The sequence below is a fragment of the Eutrema salsugineum genome, unplaced genomic scaffold (assembly GCF_000478725.1).
Source record: "Eutrema salsugineum unplaced genomic scaffold, Eutsalg1_0 scaffold_1, whole genome shotgun sequence".
NCBI classification, from domain to species: domain Eukaryota; kingdom Viridiplantae; phylum Streptophyta; class Magnoliopsida; order Brassicales; family Brassicaceae; genus Eutrema; species Eutrema salsugineum.
This window is the reverse complement of record NW_006256909.1, coordinates 1,719,011-1,740,942: the sequence shown is the minus strand read 5'-3', so window position 1 is coordinate 1,740,942 and position 21,932 is coordinate 1,719,011. Positions and strand designations below refer to the sequence as shown.

At 37.8% G+C, this 21,932-nt stretch overlaps 8 protein-coding genes across 10 annotated transcripts; 4 read left to right on the top strand and 4 right to left on the bottom strand.

The window, feature by feature from the left end:
* The first annotated feature begins 156 nt into the window (after positions 1 to 156).
* Positions 157 to 2,315, top strand: LOC18028417 (F-box protein At4g35930). The gene is made up of 5 exons (XM_006411978.2): positions 157 to 342; positions 600 to 1,206; positions 1,297 to 1,371; positions 1,477 to 1,586; positions 1,680 to 2,315. The coding sequence occupies exons 2-5, from the start codon at positions 739 to 741 to the stop codon at positions 1,951 to 1,953; spliced, it is 927 nt and encodes a 308-aa protein (XP_006412041.1). The 5' UTR covers positions 157 to 342; positions 600 to 738; the 3' UTR covers positions 1,954 to 2,315.
* A 484-nt stretch (positions 2,316 to 2,799) lies between these two features.
* Positions 2,800 to 4,839, top strand: LOC18028416 (glutamic acid-rich protein). 3 transcript variants are annotated; one of them, XM_006411977.2, is made up of 3 exons: positions 2,800 to 3,169; positions 3,600 to 3,993; positions 4,104 to 4,839. In XM_006411977.2, exons 1-3 carry the CDS (start codon positions 3,089 to 3,091, stop codon positions 4,682 to 4,684), a joined length of 1,056 nt encoding a protein of 351 aa, XP_006412040.2. In that variant the 5' UTR covers positions 2,800 to 3,088; the 3' UTR covers positions 4,685 to 4,839. The 3 variants fall into 3 exon arrangements, with proteins under 3 accessions (XP_006412040.2, XP_024004537.1, XP_024004536.1); XM_024148769.1 differs by having other exon boundaries at positions 4,029 to 4,839; XM_024148768.1 differs by having other exon boundaries at positions 3,044 to 3,245.
* A 50-nt stretch (positions 4,840 to 4,889) lies between these two features.
* Positions 4,890 to 6,870, bottom strand: LOC18028415 (rac-like GTP-binding protein ARAC1). Its single transcript, XM_006411976.2, has 7 exons — positions 6,381 to 6,870; positions 6,193 to 6,280; positions 6,004 to 6,113; positions 5,830 to 5,893; positions 5,468 to 5,532; positions 5,315 to 5,380; positions 4,890 to 5,231 (listed from the first exon to the last, which is right to left on the bottom strand). The coding sequence occupies exons 1-7, from the start codon at positions 6,477 to 6,479 to the stop codon at positions 5,130 to 5,132; spliced, it is 594 nt and encodes a 197-aa protein (XP_006412039.1). The 5' UTR covers positions 6,480 to 6,870; the 3' UTR covers positions 4,890 to 5,129.
* A 1,370-nt stretch (positions 6,871 to 8,240) lies between these two features.
* Positions 8,241 to 9,950, top strand: LOC18028414 (L-ascorbate peroxidase 5, peroxisomal). The gene is made up of 9 exons (XM_006411975.2): positions 8,241 to 8,420; positions 8,502 to 8,626; positions 8,723 to 8,772; positions 8,865 to 8,930; positions 9,029 to 9,074; positions 9,161 to 9,243; positions 9,325 to 9,404; positions 9,486 to 9,588; positions 9,682 to 9,950. The coding sequence occupies exons 1-9, from the start codon at positions 8,311 to 8,313 to the stop codon at positions 9,862 to 9,864; spliced, it is 846 nt and encodes a 281-aa protein (XP_006412038.1). The 5' UTR covers positions 8,241 to 8,310; the 3' UTR covers positions 9,865 to 9,950.
* Positions 9,951 to 10,017: 67 nt separating this feature from the next.
* LOC18028413 lies at positions 10,018 to 11,188 on the bottom strand. Its single transcript, XM_006411974.2, has 3 exons — positions 11,064 to 11,188; positions 10,478 to 10,591; positions 10,018 to 10,379 (listed from the first exon to the last, which is right to left on the bottom strand). Exons 1-3 carry the CDS (start codon positions 11,079 to 11,081, stop codon positions 10,245 to 10,247), a joined length of 267 nt encoding a protein of 88 aa, XP_006412037.1. The 5' UTR covers positions 11,082 to 11,188; the 3' UTR covers positions 10,018 to 10,244.
* Positions 11,189 to 11,618: 430 nt separating this feature from the next.
* On the bottom strand, positions 11,619 to 13,439 carry LOC18028412 (senescence/dehydration-associated protein At4g35985, chloroplastic). Its single transcript, XM_006411973.2, has 4 exons — positions 12,560 to 13,439; positions 12,311 to 12,477; positions 12,140 to 12,224; positions 11,619 to 12,038 (listed from the first exon to the last, which is right to left on the bottom strand). Exons 1-4 carry the CDS (start codon positions 13,435 to 13,437, stop codon positions 11,819 to 11,821), a joined length of 1,350 nt encoding a protein of 449 aa, XP_006412036.2. The 5' UTR covers positions 13,438 to 13,439; the 3' UTR covers positions 11,619 to 11,818.
* Positions 13,440 to 15,270: 1,831 nt separating this feature from the next.
* On the top strand, positions 15,271 to 18,235 carry LOC18028410 (calmodulin-lysine N-methyltransferase). The gene is made up of 8 exons (XM_006411971.2): positions 15,271 to 15,461; positions 15,547 to 15,712; positions 15,827 to 15,906; positions 16,144 to 16,204; positions 16,295 to 16,410; positions 16,539 to 16,671; positions 16,764 to 17,099; positions 17,899 to 18,235. Exons 1-7 carry the CDS (start codon positions 15,371 to 15,373, stop codon positions 17,047 to 17,049), a joined length of 933 nt encoding a protein of 310 aa, XP_006412034.1. The 5' UTR covers positions 15,271 to 15,370; the 3' UTR covers positions 17,050 to 17,099; positions 17,899 to 18,235.
* A 230-nt stretch (positions 18,236 to 18,465) lies between these two features.
* Positions 18,466 to 20,657, bottom strand: LOC18028408 (thaumatin-like protein 1). Its single transcript, XM_006411969.2, has 2 exons — positions 19,668 to 20,657; positions 18,466 to 18,945 (listed from the first exon to the last, which is right to left on the bottom strand). Exons 1-2 carry the CDS (start codon positions 20,429 to 20,431, stop codon positions 18,798 to 18,800), a joined length of 912 nt encoding a protein of 303 aa, XP_006412032.1. The 5' UTR covers positions 20,432 to 20,657; the 3' UTR covers positions 18,466 to 18,797.
* Between the last annotated feature and the right edge of the window lie 1,275 nt (positions 20,658 to 21,932).

Here is a 21,932-nt window from a genome sequence, read left to right as displayed (position 1 = left end):
CTCCGATAATTTAGGGTTAGCCACTAGTAACGTACCACGTTTCGAGATTACTTTGGTAATTGTAGTGCTTTAGAAATTGTTTTGGCGGGCGTAATTAACAAAATTCAAAATCAGAGCCAAAATTAAAACAAAACCCTAGCGCCTCTTTTTTTTTTCACTCTCTCCCTCTCTCGCTCAAATCGCTTCCCTCGCTATCGCCATTTCTGGCTTCTGCCTCCATTTTCGCTCTCTGGATATTCAGCTTCCTCTCTCACCCTCTCCAATCTCCCGATTTTCTAATCTAAAGCTGAATCTTTCTCGATCTGAAAGTTTTCCGAAGTAGGAGGTCTCTGTTAATCTATGGTAATTCCTTCTCCTTTCCTTCTCTCCTTTTCGATTTTGAGGGTTTAAACTCGCTCGATTCTCTCGAGATTCGCCTACACCTTTTGATTTGATTTTTAGTTTAACAAGTTAATTTGGTTGATAAATTGGCTGGATATGATTTTTCAATTTCGTTATCCGTAATTAGTCTGTTTTGATATAGCGTGAGCAAATATCTGGAGACTATCGATGCGAACCAGATTTCCGATATCTAATGTATCTTAATCTGAATGTTTCAGGTCTGGATTGATAATTTCCGTTGTTTCCAATAGTCGTATTGGTAGTTAATCTATAGGAGACAGTTGTAGTAGCTCTCACTGGCTATAGAGAGAGCAGTGTCTTCTTAAACAATCGGGAGGATCAAGAAGATCAACTCGTATGGGGAAGGTATCACCAAAGGACTCGGATTCGAAAATCTCAGCGAGAAAAAAGAAGTTGAAAAGTTCAAGTAACAAATATTTAAAGCCAGGGGCTCTTGTTCAGCTATGTTACAGCAAAGCTTCGGCTGCTGCTAAGTCATGCAATGACCTGGATTTGGGGAAGAAACGAGTACCTGTGTTTGATACCAAGCTCACAAGGAACACTAAAATTGCAGCTGAACATAACAATTCTCCGAAAAGCCCTCTGATGTTGTCGCCAGTCAACATCGTTAAGCGGAGTAACCTGGTGAGGCCAATGAAGTTTGATGATCTGGAGGTGGAGAGCAAGGTTTGTAAGAAAAATCCTCTGATGTTATCTCCGATGGGTATTGTTATGCAAAACACGTTGGTGAGGACACCAAAAACACCACAAGCTGATCCTTGCAACTCAGAATCTCAGTTTGAATCTCTACCCATGGATTTACTGGTATTTTTTCGTCTTCCTTCGCTTCACTTGTTCCTTTTGGTAGTCATCTGATTGCCTCGATGCTTATTTTCATCTTGCTAAATCTTCCAGGTTAAAATAGTTTGTCATCTGCACCATGACCAGCTGAAGGCAGTTTTCCATGTTTCTCAGAGAATAAGGAAGGCTGTAAGTGTTCTGTACTTGTTTACTTTGCATCCATAAAAGTCTCTAATCCTTTTGCTGTTTTACTTTGTTGGGTATTAATCTGTTTTGAGTTTCCTTTTGAAACAGACCTTGATCGCACGACAATATCATTTCAACTATACAACACCAGACCGCTCAAGACAGGAAATGTTGAGTGTCATTACCCCAATGCCAATAAATCGTTGGCCATTTCTTAGGTATATGTTTTGCTTCAGTTTTTACCCTTTCGAAGAGAGCATCAAACAACTTGTTTGGCTCTTACCAAAAACTTTATTGATTATAATAAACAGCAAAGAAGATGGAAACCTAGCAATCATGCCTAGCCCACATACCCCAAAAGCACCAAAACATGCTCCTCGGCCGCCTTGTCGAACGAAATTCACAGAGATGAAGCAAATCACTGCTGTTCTTTTCCAAGACCAGACAACATTCCCTTCAAGATGCATGGTTCCTTCTGTTCTCCAAAGGCCGACTTTGTTCAAACCACTGGCTCCAAAGCACCCTCGAGTGCTTTTTTACGAGGATGAGTTATGTCAAGCTGTTGCTCAAAACAACCTTCGCTGATTACACTTGCTGCAGTCAGACGCTTCATATTGCTTTTCCTTCTCTGTTCATATTATGTTTGTTTTTATCGCCTTGATCATTGTTCATGATCATCTTCATCATCATCATCATCGTCATCATCTTCTTCAGTTATAGACTATAGAGTAAGTAGCATGCAAGTTTTGTAGCAGTGCTAGTACAGGGTTTTAGGTTTACATGGCGCGTAGTCGTCTCATCTTAAGGTTTTTAAGTTTTAAGTCATCTGAGTTTGTCATAAATAAGCAAGTTTTTTTTTTTTTGAATTGGTCAGTTGAGTCTTGTGTATATTTTCTGCATTTGTCTGGAACTCTGGATCATTGGTTTCTTTCCCCCTTTATTGTTTTTGCTTGCGTTCTTCTTATATTAATGGTGGCTATTAAGTTTTTCCGTGAATTAAAGTATTAAACCCTACCGAAATTGAAGACGGTAGCCTCGTCGAGTTCATGACAACAAATAATTAAAGACGGGATGAATTGTAAAATGTATTTGAAAATCTTAAACTATTGAAACAAAAACCGGATTCTGTACCTTAATGTAAACCTCTTTTAGCTACTTCATAAAACATCTCTCCATGGATGTAAGGCCGCAAATTTATTTTCTAAGGCCTCCGATATATTTGGGCCTAGTTTTGGTCTCATGGGCTTATTTGCCAAACAACCGTCACTAAAGCGGGTATTAATAAGGAGAAGAAATGTCTACGTAATCATACGATGCCGTTGTCTAACTATGCCTGTAGCCAAACACGCTTTTTGTCCCGTGTAGGGTCAATCTTATTTTGGTTATAAATATAGCTTACATGTCTTGAGAATAAACACTTTTTTCATCGGAGAGAGCTTCGAAGGGATTTTGAGATCTCGCGGCTCCTTCGTTCCTCTCCGCTCAACTAATACCTCTGATCCATGGCTAATCTACTGTAACTTCTTAGATTTGATTTTGGCGCGTTATTAGAAGCCCCAATATCTTACTTTAAACCCACTCGGTGTCCCTCGTGATCGATTTAGGGTTTCGCTGGTCTTAGCGAGATCTGAGATTTCGTCATTGTCCCGTATTGATTCCGAGTCATCTTCTTAGCATCCAATATTTTGTTTGTTGCTTGGATTTTGTCCTTAATCTTAAGATGTCTCGGTGTTTCCCGTTCCCGCCACCTGGCTATATACTGAACGGAATTCGCGATGAGGCTCTGATCGAATCGATCAAGGTTTGTTTGAGCATTTAATCACGTGGTTTCGGGTTTGGCTTTTGGGTTCACGGGATTTCCAATGCTCAGCTTCCTTGTGTGTTTGGTTTCTCGAACCTCATTTCCAGTTCTCTGGTGTCTGTGTTCTAGGAGGGTTTGTTGAGTCTATGGATATTTTTCGTCATGAAAGATGGAAATAGAGTGTGATAATTTTCTTATCGAAAACGATAATACAAATTGTACTATTATAATTCAAAGCACGAATACGATTCAATGTCACAATTTTAACCGGGTCCCGTTTTGAGATGACAATATCAAAATACGATTCAAGTGCATTGAGTAAGTTAGTGGTGCGCAAAGGGTTTATCTATCTGAGTGCATGTTTTCGAAATTCTTTAAATTCGTCAGGTTCTGCGAACTAATCGTTGTCCCATTGCTTTTGAAAATCCAGGGGGCAGAGGAAAAAGCTAAGAAAGAACAACGGAGGAAGGAGAGAAAAAGAGAGAAGAAGGATAAAAATGATAAAAAAGATAAGAAAGCTAAGAAGGAGAAGAAGGAGAAAAAGAGGAAGGAGAGGGAAAGAGGGGATGGTGAAAGCGAAAAGCACAGACATAAGAGACGGCATAAAGAAGAAGGTGCCAAAGATAGTCAGAATCAGAAAGTTGATGTTTTTCGCAAACTAAAAGAAAGGGAAAATGACTGTTTGGAGAAGAGTAGCCTTACTGTAGAACGTGAGCTGCTTCCGTCGACGTCTCAGAACTCTTGTGACAGCACTGTTAACAGCAATGAGTTACCTAAGCAGAAGGAGAAGCAGCCTCTCGATGGTAGACGTAACAATGACTCTGGTGAGTTTGTTTGTGTTTCTTCCTTCCCCGGGAAGGATCTACTATTCTTGTTTTGCCTTTTCAGGACATTGATGACATTATTTCTTCAAATTGTTGGTATGAATTTGAAGAAAGCATCATTCGGATCCGATTGCCTCTCCGAAGGCTTAAAGATCCTGAGTTGATGACGATGACCAACAACGATCAACAAAAACTGTGTCCTTCCCGGGAAACAAAGTTAGATACCTCTCAGCGTGATACTAGAGAGCAGCCGGTGAAACAGCAACAACCTTGTTCCACTTCTGCACCAGGACATGCTTCAAAGCCACTTGAAGAGAAAAGAAGAGATCACGTTTTCACAACGAAACTCGCTAAAGAGAAGAAATTTAAACCTACTAGCCAAGAAACTTTTCAACCTTCAAGCCTGTGCAGGATTTGCCCTCCATCCATGGCTGTGCAATTCTTGAATGTAGTTGAGAATTGGGTCCCTAGCACGATCGAGAGAAGAGTAGAGCTCATTAACTCTGAAGATGAAGAATGTTGGTGGTCCATGAATAAGCCAAGTAGCCACAATTTCGGCACAGAAAGATGCAAACAGCTTAGTAGAAACAATGAGACCAAGGAAGTAATAAGCAGTTCAGTGGCGTGGCCACGTGCTCGCCTTTTATTAGAAGCTGATGTTCATGCCTTACCTTACACCGTCCCTTTCTGATAATGTCAAAGAGCAGGGAGATTTTAACAAGGAACCTGGTCGAGATATCCATGTACCGGACTCGGACCAGACATTTTTTGGTTTAGCCTTATAAGGTTGTATGAGACCACTGTTTGTTGTTTTTTGCGGTTACTTATATAGTAATATCAGTATAACGCCTTAATCTCTCTTGCTGAAAAATTGAAATTTTTTCTACAAGATGGAATTTTTCATGAGAATTGGGATTACATATCATCATGTTGTACATACATTTAGAATGGAAGAGAGACACTCCAACTGCAATATTAGCTAAATGAAACCCACAATTCGTTTTTAAAGGAACTACGAGAGAGAGAGCAATCACAATGAATACGGAAAACAAAAGACAAAAAAATGAAAACGCAATATTTTCTTAGCGACCCTGTCATCGACATTTCAAAGAGCTTCTTGGCCTCCATGAAAGCTATTACAAAATGGAGCAGGCCTTTTGTGCTTTGCTCTTCTTTTTCTTCTGCTTTGGAGGTTGAAGGACTACTCTGATCGCTGCATCGAAGACTCCCTTCACGTTCTGCAGTTTAACCACATAGTTTTCATCAAAAAGATGAAAGGCAACATTCAAAATTTGATTCGTAAGACGTGTTTTCTCTTTACCTCTTGTGATTTTGAACTGCACTCGATGTAAGCAGGCGCTCCAATTAGCTTCTTGAGCTCCTCTCCCTTTAATGCAGAGCGGGCAAATGATTTAACATTTTTTTTTTTTTTCAAAACTGAGAGAATTGCACCGAGGAAATGAAGTATTCTTACCTGAGCAGTGGTAATAGGGACAGCACCAGGATGGTCGATAAAAATCTGTTTGTCATCCCGAAGATCTGACACAAACCAAGGTTAAAAAATCCACGAATCAAGTTGCAGACACCAAAGATTCAGCCAGATGCAGAAAATAAGAGGAATCTATAGTCGAACCATAGGTTACTAAAAGTTTTAAAAGGTCATCACAAGAAGGTTATAGCATATGGTTGCTTATCACAAGAAATGCAATATACAAGAAGAATCCTGTTGACCAATGTTATATATACTCTGAAAACTAGCCTCGGTTTCAGCTAATGGACCCATCTTGAAAATGTACAAATTTGAAAGAGAACCAAGCAAATGCGAGGGTAACTTACCTAGTTTGGTACCAACAAGGACAATTGGGACACCAGGAGCATAGTGCTTCAACTCTGGGATCCACTGTAAAACAGAAGCGCAAGCACCAAATTTTACAACACCAAAAAAAAAAAAGACTTGGAAAGTCCCTTGTTCAAATTTAGAAAGTGGCGAACAGCAAGATGAAAACTCACCTTCTTGGAAACATTCTCATAACTAGCCTTACTAATGAGAGAGAAGGCTAGGATGAAAACATCAGCACCACGGTAACTCAAAGGTCTTAATCTGTTATAGTCCTCCTGCCCTGTAATCAAAATCAAATAAAAAATTCAGACCTTTGCACTAAGCTCTCCGCAAGGTTGATGAGTTTTGCGTCATTTTACCTGCAGTATCCCACAATCCAAGATTCACCGTGCTCCCGTTAACAACCACATTTGCACTAAAGTTATCGAACACAGTCGGCACATAATCCTGTTCCATGGAATATTCACATCATTAACATAGATCGCCCAAAAAGCCAGATTTTTTTTTGAATCAGACAAAAAAACAGAATCAAACCAATCACAATTACCGTGGGAAAGGTGTTGCTGGTGTAAGAAATCAGCAAACATGTTTTGCCGACAGCTCCGTCACCAACGGTGACGCACTTTATAAACCTTGAAGCGCTCATCGACTCCACAATTACCCAGACACAATACCAACAAAAAAAAAGAAAGAAAGAAAGAAGAGAAAATCAACCTCAGATCTACACCTGAGGAACCCAGAAAACCCCACAATACGAAGCCAATTCCTCTGAATCCTCCACCATTACCTTTCAAATTACCATCTCCGGCACAACCAAAACCCTAGAAATTGTAAATGTGGAAACCTTACTAAAAAAGGAAATCAGAAAAAAAAATGTGAGAGGTGATCGAGGAAGATGAATGTTTGTGAAAACAAAACGTGAGGACGATGAATTGGATCGAGAGAAGCTAGAGAGAGAAAGAGAGAGGTAGAAAATGATGGCCGGAAATAATTGCCATTGAAGCGTTCGCTAATGGAATAATCTCCGCCATGAACCTCCCGATTGTTTTGCTTCCGACTTTTCACTTTTTTACCATTTTTTTTTTACTTTCGCTCGTTATTCTTCTGTTTGTTTTTCTGTTCGATTAGTAAATTAACCTTTTCTGTTATTTCGTTATAGGGAAAAAACTTTAAAAATACCTGATGTTAACAACATTTGCTATAAAAAAACTTAAACTATTTATGCTCCCTAAAAAATACCTAGATTAGTAATAAGTATTGATTTAATATCCAAACATTCAAAATGTAAAAGTTTGACACCCTCGATTTCACAGACGTTAACAGAGTAAACGGAATCGATCCACTGCGTTAATTTTATTAACATGTGCTAATTAATCATTCTAAAATTACATTTTTTATCCTTAAAATCTTCTAAGGAGAAGAACAATCCCTAATTTTCCCTCCTCCTTCATCGACATTCATCTCCTCTTTTTAATTTTAGGTACCATGAGATGTAAGCCATATACATTGACGAGCCCCGAATCTGAGTTTCCTTTCTCTTTGAAACTAGCTTTCATTGAAATCGATTCAGCGAGTTATAAAACTCTTCCTTTTCGTTCATCTTAGAACTCGCAACAGTAACAAAAGAGAAGGAATACGCAAAAGCATATGTGTTTCGCAGAAGAATATTCAACACTAGAGCTTTGAGATTTCCCTTAAATCAATAAGAGAAGATGAATGTCGATATAAGGGGAAAATTAGGGTTTGTTCTTCCCCAAATTGATTTTGAAGATTTTTGAGGATAAAAACGTAAATTTGCAAAGATTAATTTTTACATTTTATAAAAAATTAACACAGTTACCGATTCTGTTAGCTCTGTTAACCTCTGTGAAATGGAAGGTGTCAAACTTTTACTTTTTGAATATTTGGATATTAAATTGGAACTCATAAAAAATTTAGGTATTTTTTAAAGAGCATAAATAATTTGGGTATTTTTTTAGCAAATGTTATTAACATCAGGTACTTTTATGGTTTTTTCCCTTCGTTATATATGTACCTAAGCATTTCCAATATATTGATTGGTTGTCTCAAAAATAACTACATGTAATCTTTGACTCCGTTTACATGAGAAGATAAAAGGTTGAACGTTGAATATGTATATTATAAGTTAAGGCAGACTACTTGCAGAAAATGAGAAAATCACAAACAAATACATGTACACCAAATAGTATAATACATACAAACATGTGAAGATATACTTGCATAAATGAAAACTTGAATATATGCGAAGATTAGCAAAAGGGATCATAGATTAAAAAAAGTATATGTACTTTGCTTTCTCCAGATGACAAAACATACTTGTCCCATGGACACACCCTGCTTAAAGTTTATATATAAGATTGCTCAGTTCTATTCACCGTCCAGAGTCATTCTCCTATTCAAATCATATTCATATATCGTTTTTGAGTTATTTTTGCTTGCTCTTTGAAAGTCCGGCAATGGCAGTGAACGTTGATGCAGAGTACCTCAAAGAGATAGAGAAGACTCGTCGTGACCTTCGAGCTCTTATCTCTTCTAGAAACTGTGCTCCTATAATGCTCCGTCTTGCGTAAGATTCAGAATCACTCTCTATTTTTCTTTCTTTCTTGTCTTAACGTTTCCAAATGCAAAAATTCTTGTCCGCGTGTAGATGGCATGATGCAGGAACTTATGATGCCAAGAAGAAAACCGGAGGCCCCAATGGTTCTATTAGGTTCAAGGACGAGCTAAACCGCTCGCACAACAATGGTTTGGAGAAAGCTGTCGCCTTCTGCGGTTAGTTTCTTTTGATGCTTTTTATCTATTGTTCAGGACAATCTTTGGTTGCTTGCTGTTTCCTTTGATGTTTGAATTTTTGGTTTCTGGTTTCAGAGGAAGTAAAGGCTAAGCATCCGCGAGTCTCTTATGCAGACCTTTATCAGGTTAACATTGATATATCTATGGTATTTCTAAGCCATTTAACTCATACAAACCTTTCTTCCTCGTTGACAGAGATTCTTTGTTTTCATTTCAGCTCGCTGGAGTTGTTGCAGTGGAGGTTACCGGTGGCCCTGCAATCCAATTTTCTCCAGGCCGTAAGGTACTTGCCTTTTATCGCGCGTTAGAACCATAGTATTTGCTAAGTGTGTTTCTAGAAAAAAAGAGAGAATCTTATAATCATTGGGAAAATGATTGCAGGATGCTGATTCCCCAGACGAAGGAGAACTTCCTGATCCAAATCAAGGTTCCTCCCGCAGCTTGTAGCTCCTGTGCAATGCAATGGAATCCTATTTCACAAACTGATTAAACCATTCTTTTGGATTACTGCAGGTGCCTCACATCTAAGAACTCTCTTCTCTCGCATGGGTTTATCGGATAGAGACATTGTAGCTCTCTCTGGAGGCCACACTTTGGTAACTAACTAACTCTTCTGAAGATATCGTCTCTAAACGTCTTTTAGTTGACACCAACGTGGTTGATGCTTTTGTATATAGGGACGTGCACATAAGGATAGATCAGACTTTGAAGGTGCTTGGACACAAGATCCTCTCAAGTTTGATAACTCATATTTCGTGTAAGCCAACAACAAAATCATCACAAAGCTAGGGAAAGAGTCCTGAAACTTAATTACATTGGTTTCTGATTGATGTTTCAGAGAGCTCCTGAAAGGGGAGACGCCAGGATTGCTACAACTGAAAACCGACAAGGCTCTACTTGGTGATTCCAAGTTCCACCCCTATGTTGAGTTGTATGCAAAGGTATATTAATTTTGATTTCGGGACAATTATAAAAAATCTAGGAATTCTCTGGCTTAATCAGTAAAAAAAAGGTGATAACGATGTGTATGACAGGAAGAAAATGTGTTCTTCAAAGACTATGCAAATTCACACAAGAAACTCTCAGAACTAGGATTTAATCCGCCGAGAAAAATTCCTTCAGCAGTGACGCAGCAGACGCTTGGAATCGCTGTTGCTGCAGCTGTTGTGATCTTTACCATATGCTACGAAGCAACCAGAGGAGGAGGCAAAAAATGAGGAGGATACGAAAAGGGTTAAGAGATAGATTTACTAATGTTAATTGAATGAATGCAATAAATAGAAAGATTCATGCCTTGTTACTTTTAAGCTTCAGGATTCGATTGTCAATGATTCATAATTTCCCTAACAAACATTCTGGACTCAAGAAACCATCTTCTGTGCTTGGGAATAACGTAGAAACTAGACCATAAGAAGACAGACAATATGTTCAAGAAATGGAAGAAAAACATACAAATCAACCGTTCAAATTTTGATTTCTCAGAGTCACACAGTGGGAATACATCGTAACACTATCATGGGCTAAAATCAACCGTTCAAATTTTGATAAATAGGTTTCTCGGCGACAGATACTTAGGCTGAGATATTGAAAACTGACATTAAAGTACCCTGAAACTATCCACTTTATCTAGCCTGGCGGTGCCAGAGCTCGATGATTCTCCGAGTGGATCAGGCGAAGTTGCTGCTCTAGAAGCTTCTCTTCTTTTCAGAGAAGTTGGCAGTCCCGATATCTCCTATAAATTTTAAACTCTATATTAACTTTGAAACGTTCATACTCAAATCACAAGACGCAAACCCAAAATGGCTGAAACAATCGAATTCAATTAACTACCTTCATCAAATGCAATCTCATGTCACTAGGACGAGTCTGATTTCCGATGCAGGCCATTGCAAACTTGGAATAACTAAACAATACATCAGCAGCAGCTTGCTTCTTCTCATCAGCCTATTAAGACATCATAAGCTCAACTTAAAAAAAAAAAAAGACAATAAGCAACAAGTCCCAAACTTTGGTCAAGCATCAGAAAGAAAGAACAAAGATGCGACACAATGTCCTGATTCCGGTTTAAGAATAGAAGATGATCCTAAAGCTTGGATTTTTAGAAACATTTTCCCCAATTCCATTAACACTGTCTGTACAGATGATAAAACAGTCTAAATCATAGTTTGAATACTGAAAACTATGAATCAACATCTTGAACTTCATGGCGCAGATTAAAAGACGTTGCTTTGGAAGCGAATCCTTAATAATCTGAACTTTCAGTAAAAGCGAATCCCAAATTAGGTACCTATATTTTCTGGAAAAACGAATCCCAAATTCTGATCCCTGATTATCTGATTTTGAAAATACTCAAGAAACCCCAGAATATAAAAAAAAAAATCCGATCAAACCCGAATTGAGACATCAGAAGTCGCACCTCGTAGTCATCTTTCATGGTGAAAAAGCGGGTTCCTCTGTTTCGCGTTCCAGCTCTCTGATCTTATGTTGAAGACAGCAACCTACTTTTTGCTATGTTGGTCAGAGCTTTGAATTTATAAGAGGGAGCTCGCAGGTTCGAACTCTGTTGTTGTTATATAGAATTTTTATTTCTCTCAACTTGTGGGGCTGAACTGAAATATCAAATTGATAAATAAAAACACCGTACTGTTTTGCTTACTCTAAAAACGACGTGAGCATAAAAACGGCAGAGCATGTGACAAAGAGAACACTTTTTTTTTTTGTCGCCAAGAGAACACATTATTCACCAAGAAATGAAAGTCACTAGTCTATATCTGAAATTCATGACTCAATTTGTTCCTTTTCTGCTCCAGATAAAAACCAAGCCAAAAAAAGAACATCATAATTCTCCCTTTATAATATTTTGCGGTTACCAATCAAACCATATCTAAAATTCTATTCATGTTTGTATAAATCTCATGATTCTTGAGGGAGCAAAACATTAGCACCAACAACAACAAATACTAATCTTTTTAACTATTACTGTCTATTCATAGCTTCTGTGCCAAGGCAATGAGACTGAAGAACAAGCAATACAAATTGCATTAGAGAGAAAGCTTTCTTCCTATTTAGAAGAAACCAAGCCAAAAAAAGAACATCATAATTCTCACTTTATGATATTTTGCGGTTATTAATCAAATCATATCTAAAATTCTATCCATGTTTGCATAAATCTCATAACTTGAAAGCTTCTTTCCTAGTTAAAAGAACTTTTTCCCCCTTCTTTTTTTCTTTAGCTGCCGTTTTGATTGCGGTTTTAGCCAGTGATGATGGCTTTATCGCACTCTTGGGGTTGAGAGCTTGTCTGATCTTGAAAACCGTCCACGCCGTTCCAATAGCATGCCCTGCTGCTCCAAGCCCTTCATTTGTCGCTTGTGCTGTCTTTGCTCCATACCTGCAAATCAAATAACATCAAAACATTATTATCCAAACAGCATAAGACTGAGACCAACCAATATTTGTTTTGGCATGAACACATCCGCTTCTGTTACTTACTTGTGGTCGACGATTTCAGTAGTGACAGTGGAAGATGTTTTCATAACGTTTCTTCCAGCTACTTCAACAGCATCACAAACCTTGTCTGTCAAACAAAAAGAGAACAATTAAAATGTTATCTATCAGAAGAAGGAAGCTCCAATACGCATAAACAAGAACTAAGCAACTTACTGAATCCATCAAGTGTTGCAAGAACCATTTCTCCAGGAAGAAGACCAAAGAGTTTCTTCCCAGCTGTGCTATTCACCACTGAACTCGAGAAGAATCCAGAAACTTTTATAACACCAGAGAGCACACCATTCGCCACTTTCTCTGTCATTTTCGTCATCTTCTTCACTCTGTTATAAAATATACAGAAAATGTTTCAAATTTACTGAGTTGATAAAGAGAAAACACAATCTCAAGATTTCTTATACATACCTCTTGAGACGTTTCAGAGTTTTAGGGCCAACTTCTCTCTCTTTCTCTGCTTTGGACAAGTTCTTCTTCATGAAATCATTTCCCCACATGAGCCGATCCATTGTCAAATCTCCACACCATAAGATCCCTTTGATCAACTGTCCAGAACCTGCAGCGATCAGTTTCGCAGCAACTCCACTGTAATCCTCAACATTCGGAGCCAGTGTCGTCCAATACGCCGTACATTGCTTCTCCACCATCTTCTTCCTCTTTCCCTTCAGCTCCTCCGGCGACGTCTCCTTCGCCGCCGTCAAATCCAACACGTTATTAACATCCTCCTCCTTGTGTTTCTCCGCCGTGAAACTGCTGTAATCCGACAAGATCATGTCCAGCTTCTCGAGCAACTGCTCTTGCCCTTTGGAAGCGATTGTTAACCCGTAATTCAACATATCGTTGTTCTCTTCCGACCCGGATTCTTTCACGGGTCGGAGCGAGAAGAAGTAATGCGACTCGTCGACTTTCACGGCGGGTTCGTCTCTGGTCAACGGCCACTGGATCTCATCGGCGACGCGAGCGAACACGGCGACGGTGATTTCGCCCTGAACAAGACGGATGATCTCGAGATCGCCGACAGCGAGCTCCACGCTGTATGATTTGTCGATGAGGTGGAGAATCGCGCCTTTTACTGTCAGAATCACTTCCTCCGTCGCCACGGGAGGAGCCGAGGCTGAGACAGAGGATTGCTCCGGGAAGATATTGTTGACGAGATCATTAACATCGAGGGAAGGATATAGATTATTAGTAGTAGAAGAAGAAGAAGAGGAGGAACTTGGGAGAGGAGCATTGGTGGTTGAAGTGTCGACGATCGGGTAAAGCTTGGGTCTTGCAGAGGATTCCATTCTCGCCGGAAATTAGAGAGGAGGAAGACGAAGGGAATTGAAAATGAATTGTTGGGTTATTTATATGAATGTGAAAAGATTTGGGCCCAAAAAAAAAAAAAAAAGTGAAAAAGATTAGCGCAAGTATTTTTTGGATTAGCTATTAAGTAATTTGCTGTCTGCAGCAAGAAGACGTGGGGGTTGCGTGTTTAAACTTTAAACAGCGCGTACTTTGACTAAACCCGGCCGGTTTAAAACTTTAACTATTCTAGGGACATTTTCCCGCGCTTATCCACAAAATTATCTCATTATCAATATCCAAATCATCATTTTGACGAGTGTATAAATGTAGACGTTTTCATTTTATCAAAAAGTAATAGCTGTAAAAAATAACTACTAGAAGAAAATTTATACAAAGTAAGTAAGATTAGTTTCGAAAAGATGTCTAATACCTTTCATCACTTGACAATTTTCTTTTGACATGTAAAGGTTTTATCTTTTGAGCTAGTGTGTCTTGAACCATAAAACTGGCAAATTAGTTAATACATAGTATGGCCTTTAACAAATAGGATATATATAGTACTTAGCAATTTAATTTGTAAATCCGGTTATAATTTAATGATGATATATGTAGTAATTAAAAATTAAAGTAGAAGATTCATGACAGAGTAATGTTTTTCACCAATGAGTGAGCAATAGAATAAATTTTTAAATTATCATTTAGTCAAAATTAATCAATTTTATATTTAGGTCAATACAGTTTAATTAGTAATATATTAAATAAGACCAGATTGATAATTTTAAATAATTTCTTAATCTATGTAAAAGATATTAATGAGCAATACTTTTTTTTTTTACATTAATGAGCAATAATTAAACACAGTGTTTTAACATGTATGCGTAAAAGAAAAAGAAAAATTAATAATCGCCCCCTAAGTAGCCAATTTAGATCTTATATTGCTCCTATATATATACCTGTGTCTCTATCGACTTCCTTCACACCATCATAATTCATATACCTACAAATCACTCACATCTTTTCGTTCAAGTTCATTAGAAAGAATCAATTTCAAAGCTCAAGAGACAAAAATGAACAATCTTAGTGTAACCATTGCTGTGTTCTTGGTCGTTCTTGTCATCACTGCAACAGCTGGTACTCAGTCTCACTACACTTTTTTCACACAATTTTTGGTATGTTGGTTCTTTACACGATTTCATTTTTTTTGTTTGCTTTTGGAAGATTCAGATTCTGCGGAGGAACCCAAGACGAACGATGCAGCATTCACATGCAGAGTGAATATGGACTGTTTAAACTATATTGCGTGTAAGCATTGTAGCTTTTACAATTGCATATGCGATAGTGGAACCTGTAAATGCAAAACCAATGCTCCAACTCCTTCGCCTGCATCATCGATTAATTAAATTCATATGTTCTCCTATATTTCAGTTGCAAAAGAATATAAAATGCTTAGTTTTCAACTTATAAAATTAATTATTGAAGTTAGCGTACAATAATTTATGGGAAAATTGTAAATTTAGGACACATTTTGCAAACAATTGTCCCTATAAGACTTTCTATCCGAAACCTTTTGTATCCGAAATTAGAGCATGGTTTTGTTTGAAGATGTTGTGGTTGGCTTAATCGGTCGGGTTCAATTCGGTCCGGCTCAATTAAACCCTGTCAATTTGAATATTAATTCACAAAAAGTCATCAAATTGCGATATTATTAACATGTGTACTGATCATAACCTGTGTACTGATTGATTATGGATCCTGAAAATCTGTTTTAGAAAATGTTACACTACTTGATGTAAAAAAAAATGCTAACAAAGCAAAATTAATTTCGCCGGAAAACTAAAAAACATCGCAAATTTGTGTAAAAGACTCTCTCCTCGTTAGCGGATTCCGAAGGGAAACAGTCGTCGCTTGTTTGCTGAGCGGAGGACTTCTTCCATGAATCCCACTTCTTCTTCTTCTTCTTCTTCTTCTTCTTCTTCCTCGCTTAGATGGCGAATTCTTCGCCAAGCGCTTCTCCGTAGATCTGGTGGAAATTCCCCTTTTCTTCTTCTTCTTCTTCTTCCTCGACTTCACACCTTATAGCTAATATATCATCTCTCAATTTTCCTCAGATTCTCAATCTCAATCTGGGATCAAGCGGATTTCAAGGAAACCAACTCAAGGATTCAACTTGATTCCGTGTCAGGTGGTGGATTCTTCTCCGGCATCGGGAAATTCTCGGGAAGCACGCGTTTGCTACACAATTCCCATCCCTGCTTCTCCGAAACTCTATCTAACGTTAGTAATCTCGCTATCAAGCACATTTCAACGGATTTAACACTGTCACTGCTTATTCTTATCTTCCCACTTCTAAAAGAGCTCTCTTTTTTTTTTATATATAAATTTCTGCAGACAAAGAGTGGATAATTGCAGTGATCTCAATGACTTTGAGATATCTAATCGATACAACATTGATAATACAGGACTTGTCTGTAAGCTCTCGATCTCATTGTCTTTGTTGGTTTGAAGACAACCCATCTCTGCTATGTGATCAGATTTGCACATTTGGTTCGAATTCTGGCTGAGTAGAAACTTAAATGACATATTTCATATTTTAACCAAGCTTTGAATCGTTATGTACCAAACACATTGAGTTGCCTGCGGATCTCAAATGTTATTTGGATCGTGATTCTCTGAATTCATAAGTTTTGCTACTGTCATTCTTCCAGGTCAATGGCCCTCAGAAGAAGCTCTAGCATACTTTTGCAAGTCTCATCCAGATCGTTTCAGGTTTCTATTCTCAGTTTTAAGACTGATCTATGTTTCTTTTCTTATAACCTCTTCCTCTTACATTGTACTTGCCTCATTGGAATGTTGCAGAGATAAAAGAGTAATTGAGCTTGGATCTGGGTATGGATTAGCCGGTTTAGTTATCGCAGCTGTCACTGAGGCATCAGAAGTGGTAATCTCAGATGGAAATCCCCAAGTAGTCAATTGTATCCTTCTTGTTTTGTTGTGTATATACACTGTTTGCATTAGAGTTGTCTTCTTTGGTTGAAGCTTTGAGATGACCGGAATAGTTTTTTTTTTTTTTTTGGATTCATTGATGCCCTTTAAAATCCAGATATTAAGCGTAACATAGAATCAAACTCCATGGCATTTGGCAACACAAGTGTAAAAGCCATGGAGTTGCACTGGAATCAGCATGAACTTTCAGAGTTAACCAACACTTTTGACATCATAGTTGCGAGCGATTGGTAGCTTTCTCATTCCTTGCTCTCTATTTCAGTCTTCCGCTATATCGATTTCTCATCCCTTGTCACTACTCTTTTGTGTTTTGATTCAACAGTACCTTTTTCAAGGAATTTCATAAGCACCTCGCAAGTATCATCAAGGTGCTGCTTAAAGCCAACGAACCCTCTGAGGCATTATTCTTCAGTCCTAAGAGAGGTGGCTCTTTAGACAAGTTTCTGAAGGAGGTTGAAGACATTGGTTTACATTACATCTTAACCGAGAACTACGATGCACAAGTTTGGAGGTGCCACGAGACGCTTGTGAAAGGAGACGAATCTTGGCCTAACTATGACAAGAACCACTGCTATCCTTTACTTATTCAAATTACTAATCATAATTAGTCAAGACTATTTCACCTTTACGGCTATGGACGGCGAATAAGTAAACGCAGGTATACCCAATCTCTCAAGCTTTGTTTAACATTCTCTGTGTTTGCTTTTATGGATATAATATTCAGTGGGTGGACTTGAAAGTTGAAACCTTTTGACTCTCTGTAAGATACTCTTATCTTCCCTTTTAGAAAAACAGAGGTCCACACCACAAATACACACGAGTTAGGCAAAGCCGTTAATCTAAAGGGAAGATATAGAACAATATAAATAAGAAAAGCTATAAGATTCTTGATCAAGTGTGCTGCCATCGATGAAATACATCGACCTAATCTTTATTCTATATCCGGCTTTTTGAATCTGATTTCTAGTTGTCTTCTCTGTTTTTTCTTGTGTTGAAAATAGACTTTTTCACACGAATGATTTAATTAATAATAACCGTTTGGGAAACAATAGAGATGACACAGGAATCATTTGAAATGGAATGGACCCTGATCGGTCTTTTTATCAAGAAGAATCTTTTGTTTGTGTGTATGTGTCTAAATGCGATTCTCAGTATGATTGGAGCCATTATGAAACCTTTTTTTTGAAAAACATGTTTTTTGTGCACATTGGTTTCAGAACTTTTAATTTCTTGAATTTATGTAGCTCATCAGAATTGATACAAGAAGGCGAATCTAAATATTTCAATTGACTTTTTCCCTCAAAGTTACAAGCTTTAACTTCACTATTGAGTAAATTAGAAGTTTTTCAATTTCTTGTTCCCTCTCTGTTTCTGGTTCTCTTTTTTTTTTCCCCATATTCTTCGCAGAAACCAAAGGTACATGCTATTGCTAATTCAACAGAAATTCAATGTTGCAGGAAGCAGAATCGCTCACCATCATGGAGCAACGAGATGATAAATCCAAGAACAGAGGCGTAAGGATGGAGATGGAGACAGAATATAGCCATGGGAGGAGACAAGAAGATTGAGAAATCACAGAATCTAGAAAGAAGTGAATTGGTGTGACCGTGTGAGTGAGTGAAAGAGAGAGAGAGAGGAGAGTCTTCAATCATAAGGTCGTAATTTGTTTTCCTCTACAACTGATTCTGCTTTTTCTGTGTTTTTTTATTATATTCATATTAAATATATACCTAAAACTATGATTACCCGCCAATTTTTAAAGATTTTCGACGTAAATTGTCGAACTTATGAGTCTCCAAAATTTATTTTAATGTAGCGTTGTTTTCTCTTTAAAACACGATAGTTTGTTTTTACTGTAGATCGTCCATACCAATCCAAATATCCAATAAAGAATTCAATACACAGTTGTTTCTTTATCTAACAAATAGAATACAGATTCTTATTACGAACCTATTCTTTTAACATACATTTTCTAGTTTAAAAAGTATGAGTCAATTTTTTTTGTTAAAAAAAAAAAACGCATTACCAATCAATCAATTCCTCCAAGTAAAACTTGTTATAGATGCTTCCTATATAAAGCTAAAGACAGCATTTGTCTAAAAAAACTGGAAGAAACTAATAACTAAATTATAACTAATATAAAATCTTAAACTAAATTGATCATCTTATCACTTTGGGAATCCACAAAGTTGTTACAAAAATGATCACCTCGAACAATCTTCTCTTCGACTAATCAAACACTCTGTGGTCCTTTTTTTGTTTGTCTTCCTCTGATGGTCGTTTGGCTTGTTTCTTTCTCTAGCTGAAAAATCTGGAATGATGTTCTAAAAACTTGAAAAACGGCGCCATAAAGCTATCACCAAACGCTTTGCACCACCCAAGATGCAACGGCCAAAACGCCCATCAAAAACACGGCAGAGAGAATTGGCGATGCGTTTGGAGATGCCGCGGAGTAGCTTACGGCTTCGGGCTGAAGTCCTGCTCCCTTCGATGCACTCTTCACACTGAGACAAATTACAAGAAAAACAATTTAATATATGTTTAACAATTTTTCTTTATAAAAATAACCCTTTCATACACAATTAGCATATATATATATATACATATATATTACAATAAGCCTATATATATATACATATATTTAGCATTGTCAGATGAACAAAAGAGCCGTGTTGGACCGCACATGGCCACAGAACACCGACGTTTGAAAGAAAAAATCTAAGGATACAACAGAGAATATTAGATATTCTAAATTTATTTTATATAATAAGATTTGTTATGTTTATATTATAGTATCAACGGGTGAAAAATGAAAATGTCGTCTTGTCTTATGATTTCACAAGTTGACAAAGGAACACGGTGCATTCTGAAAAGCATTGTGTCATGATTTTTATTCGGTAATTTGACCTCACAACAACAAAAAAGAGGTGAACTATTCATATCTCCAGTCATAAACACAATAATTGAACCTTGAATGTGAACAAAAAAATCGAAACCGGGCCTCTTCTAAGAGAATCAGAACCAAACATTTCCTTTTTTTTTTTTCTTTAACTCATTTGATGGGATCATCCGAAGTCGGAATCAAACCTTTTAATTTGCAAAAAAAAATAATGCCAATTTGATCTTTCAAATATTCTAATTCGTGTTTCCACTTGAAGACAATCATAACTTTTAGTAGTAATTTTTTTATTTTTGTAGAAAATAATGAAAATAGAAGAAATGTTACCTTGGGCTAGGAGAAGGACAGAAAGTGATGACGTAATCAGCTCCGGCGCAAGTAAAAGTACTTGTTCCGTCGTCATAAGCGTAGCTATAAGCTCTCGGACACGCGTTTTTGAAAAACAGCGAGTACTCACTCGGCTTACACGTGTCCGGCGTTCCAAACGCGCCGCTACAGCAATACTCCGGCGTCCCAAACGCCTCACACGCGCTTTTGCAAGCCACTCCTTCAGTCCCCGTCGTCGCCACTTTCAGCTGAGCGGGACATGGACCGTTGAGCTCCGCGACGCAGCCGGTGACTGTGCAGTTCCCGGCGACTCCACCGGAATCATTGCCGCCCTGAGGAACGATTGTCATAGGAATGTTGTAACCGTCGACGAGACTGACGTCGTAGAAATCGAGACCACCGGCTCCGTTTAAGGTGAATTCGGCGAGCGTAGCTGGAGGTGCGGCGCCGGAACCGGAGCATTCGACGGAGGAGGAACCGCAATCTCCGGTAACACAAGTGAATTTCCCGGTGGTTGCGTCTTGTGTGCAGAGCGTACGGCCCCAAATACGACCGGACCAAGCAGCCGGGATTGGGATGACACGTGTCTCGGTCGGGTTTAGGGGGAATCCGGTTGTCGGTAAAGGAGCGGTTCCGGCGCCGGAGAGAAGGCCAGGCCAGACGGTGTAGCTGCACTGATTAAGGACGGTGAAAGTGGTGGAGGAAACGCCATAGATAAGAGCAAGAATTAGAAGAAGAAAGAGAGATATTTGAGATGGACCCATTAGAGCAGAGAGTCACCAGAATCTAAATTTATAAACTTTTATTGTGTTTTTGTGTCGCCGGAGATTACTTTTCTGGCGACTCTGTTTCTGCTCTGTAAGAGATGTTTGAAGAGTGAAAATGTGTAGGCTTTGTATTTATATGGGACGACGAGAATAGTGAAATTAGAGAGAAAAAGATGGTGAAGACTGGAAAGAGATTGGTTATAGTTTTGGGGATTGAATCTTTAAAGAGCTTAAGATTTTTTTGAAAGGTCGGCTTTCACGTGAACCCATGCCGCCTTTGTCTATGTTAAGTCGGCCAATGTGCCGTACATGTTCACGTTATTATTATTTTTTTGGTTCATATTATACTATTTCTTTGAATGATAAAAACCAATATTATATCGTGTTCTTAATTGTTTATTTGTAGGATTCGTGCAATATGACAGATAATATGGGTTGCATATGGTATAGATATGATCAGTGTTGATGTCGGTGATCTAAATAGAACTTGTCCCCAATCTCGCTAGATTCATAAATTATTAATGGTTTTTTTTTTAATTTCCGACGATCCATTACTTACGTCTGTACTTTTATTTATTGGAATGTGATAGTCTAAGAGAGCATACCCATAACTTTTTTTTGGTTTAGTAGGTTACCGATCACTATGATCAGTTGATCACTACTGCATGCAGACTAATCACCACATATGAACATGAATACATCGTTCTTTCTGAAAAATATCATTGTTTCATGAAGTTTCTCGTGATCGATAGTAGTAAAACGTTAAAAATACAACAACAAAAAAAATCATCACTCCCAACGAGTGGCTCTACTTTTTATAGCTAAAAAGTTGATGACAACGCAAATTTACTTTGATCATAAGCAGAAGTTTTGGAAAAAAGTGGATAACTGAGGATCCTAAAATACTATTATGCCACAAATTTGCTGTTAAACATATTTTTGGTTTCTAATATAACCGTAATAACAAGAGATATTTTCTGCGGGTCAAAGAATTTCTATGTAAACTCTAAAAATACGGGAAATACTATTCAACTGGAAGCCCAAAGAAGACTGTTAATTCAAACGACCGTCTTCAACTGTCTTCAACTTAAATGATTAATTTAACGAAATGAATTTAAAATATAAATGTATTGAATGGAGAGGGTCGGTGATCAGAAAAATGCTGAAAGAGAAGACGTAAGAGCGTGATGCATCCTAAGATTCTTCTGCCCTCTTCTCTCTTCCAAGGGACACGGTCTTCATTAACAGTTTTTTACTCCTACGATCCATCAAGTTGTCTTGTGTCACTGTTAGTTAATTATTATAATTATTACAAGATGACAAAATAAATGATGTTTGATATTTCGTGAGCCTCTCGAAAATCTATTCAGTTTTCAAACTAGAATAAAGAATAAAAGGTTCAGGAGATTTTTTTTCGAAGTTATTATGGGAAAGAGACATAGTGGCTAATGTAATTTGTAAAATTGTTTGTTTTATAAAGAAAATAGAATTGGTGTTG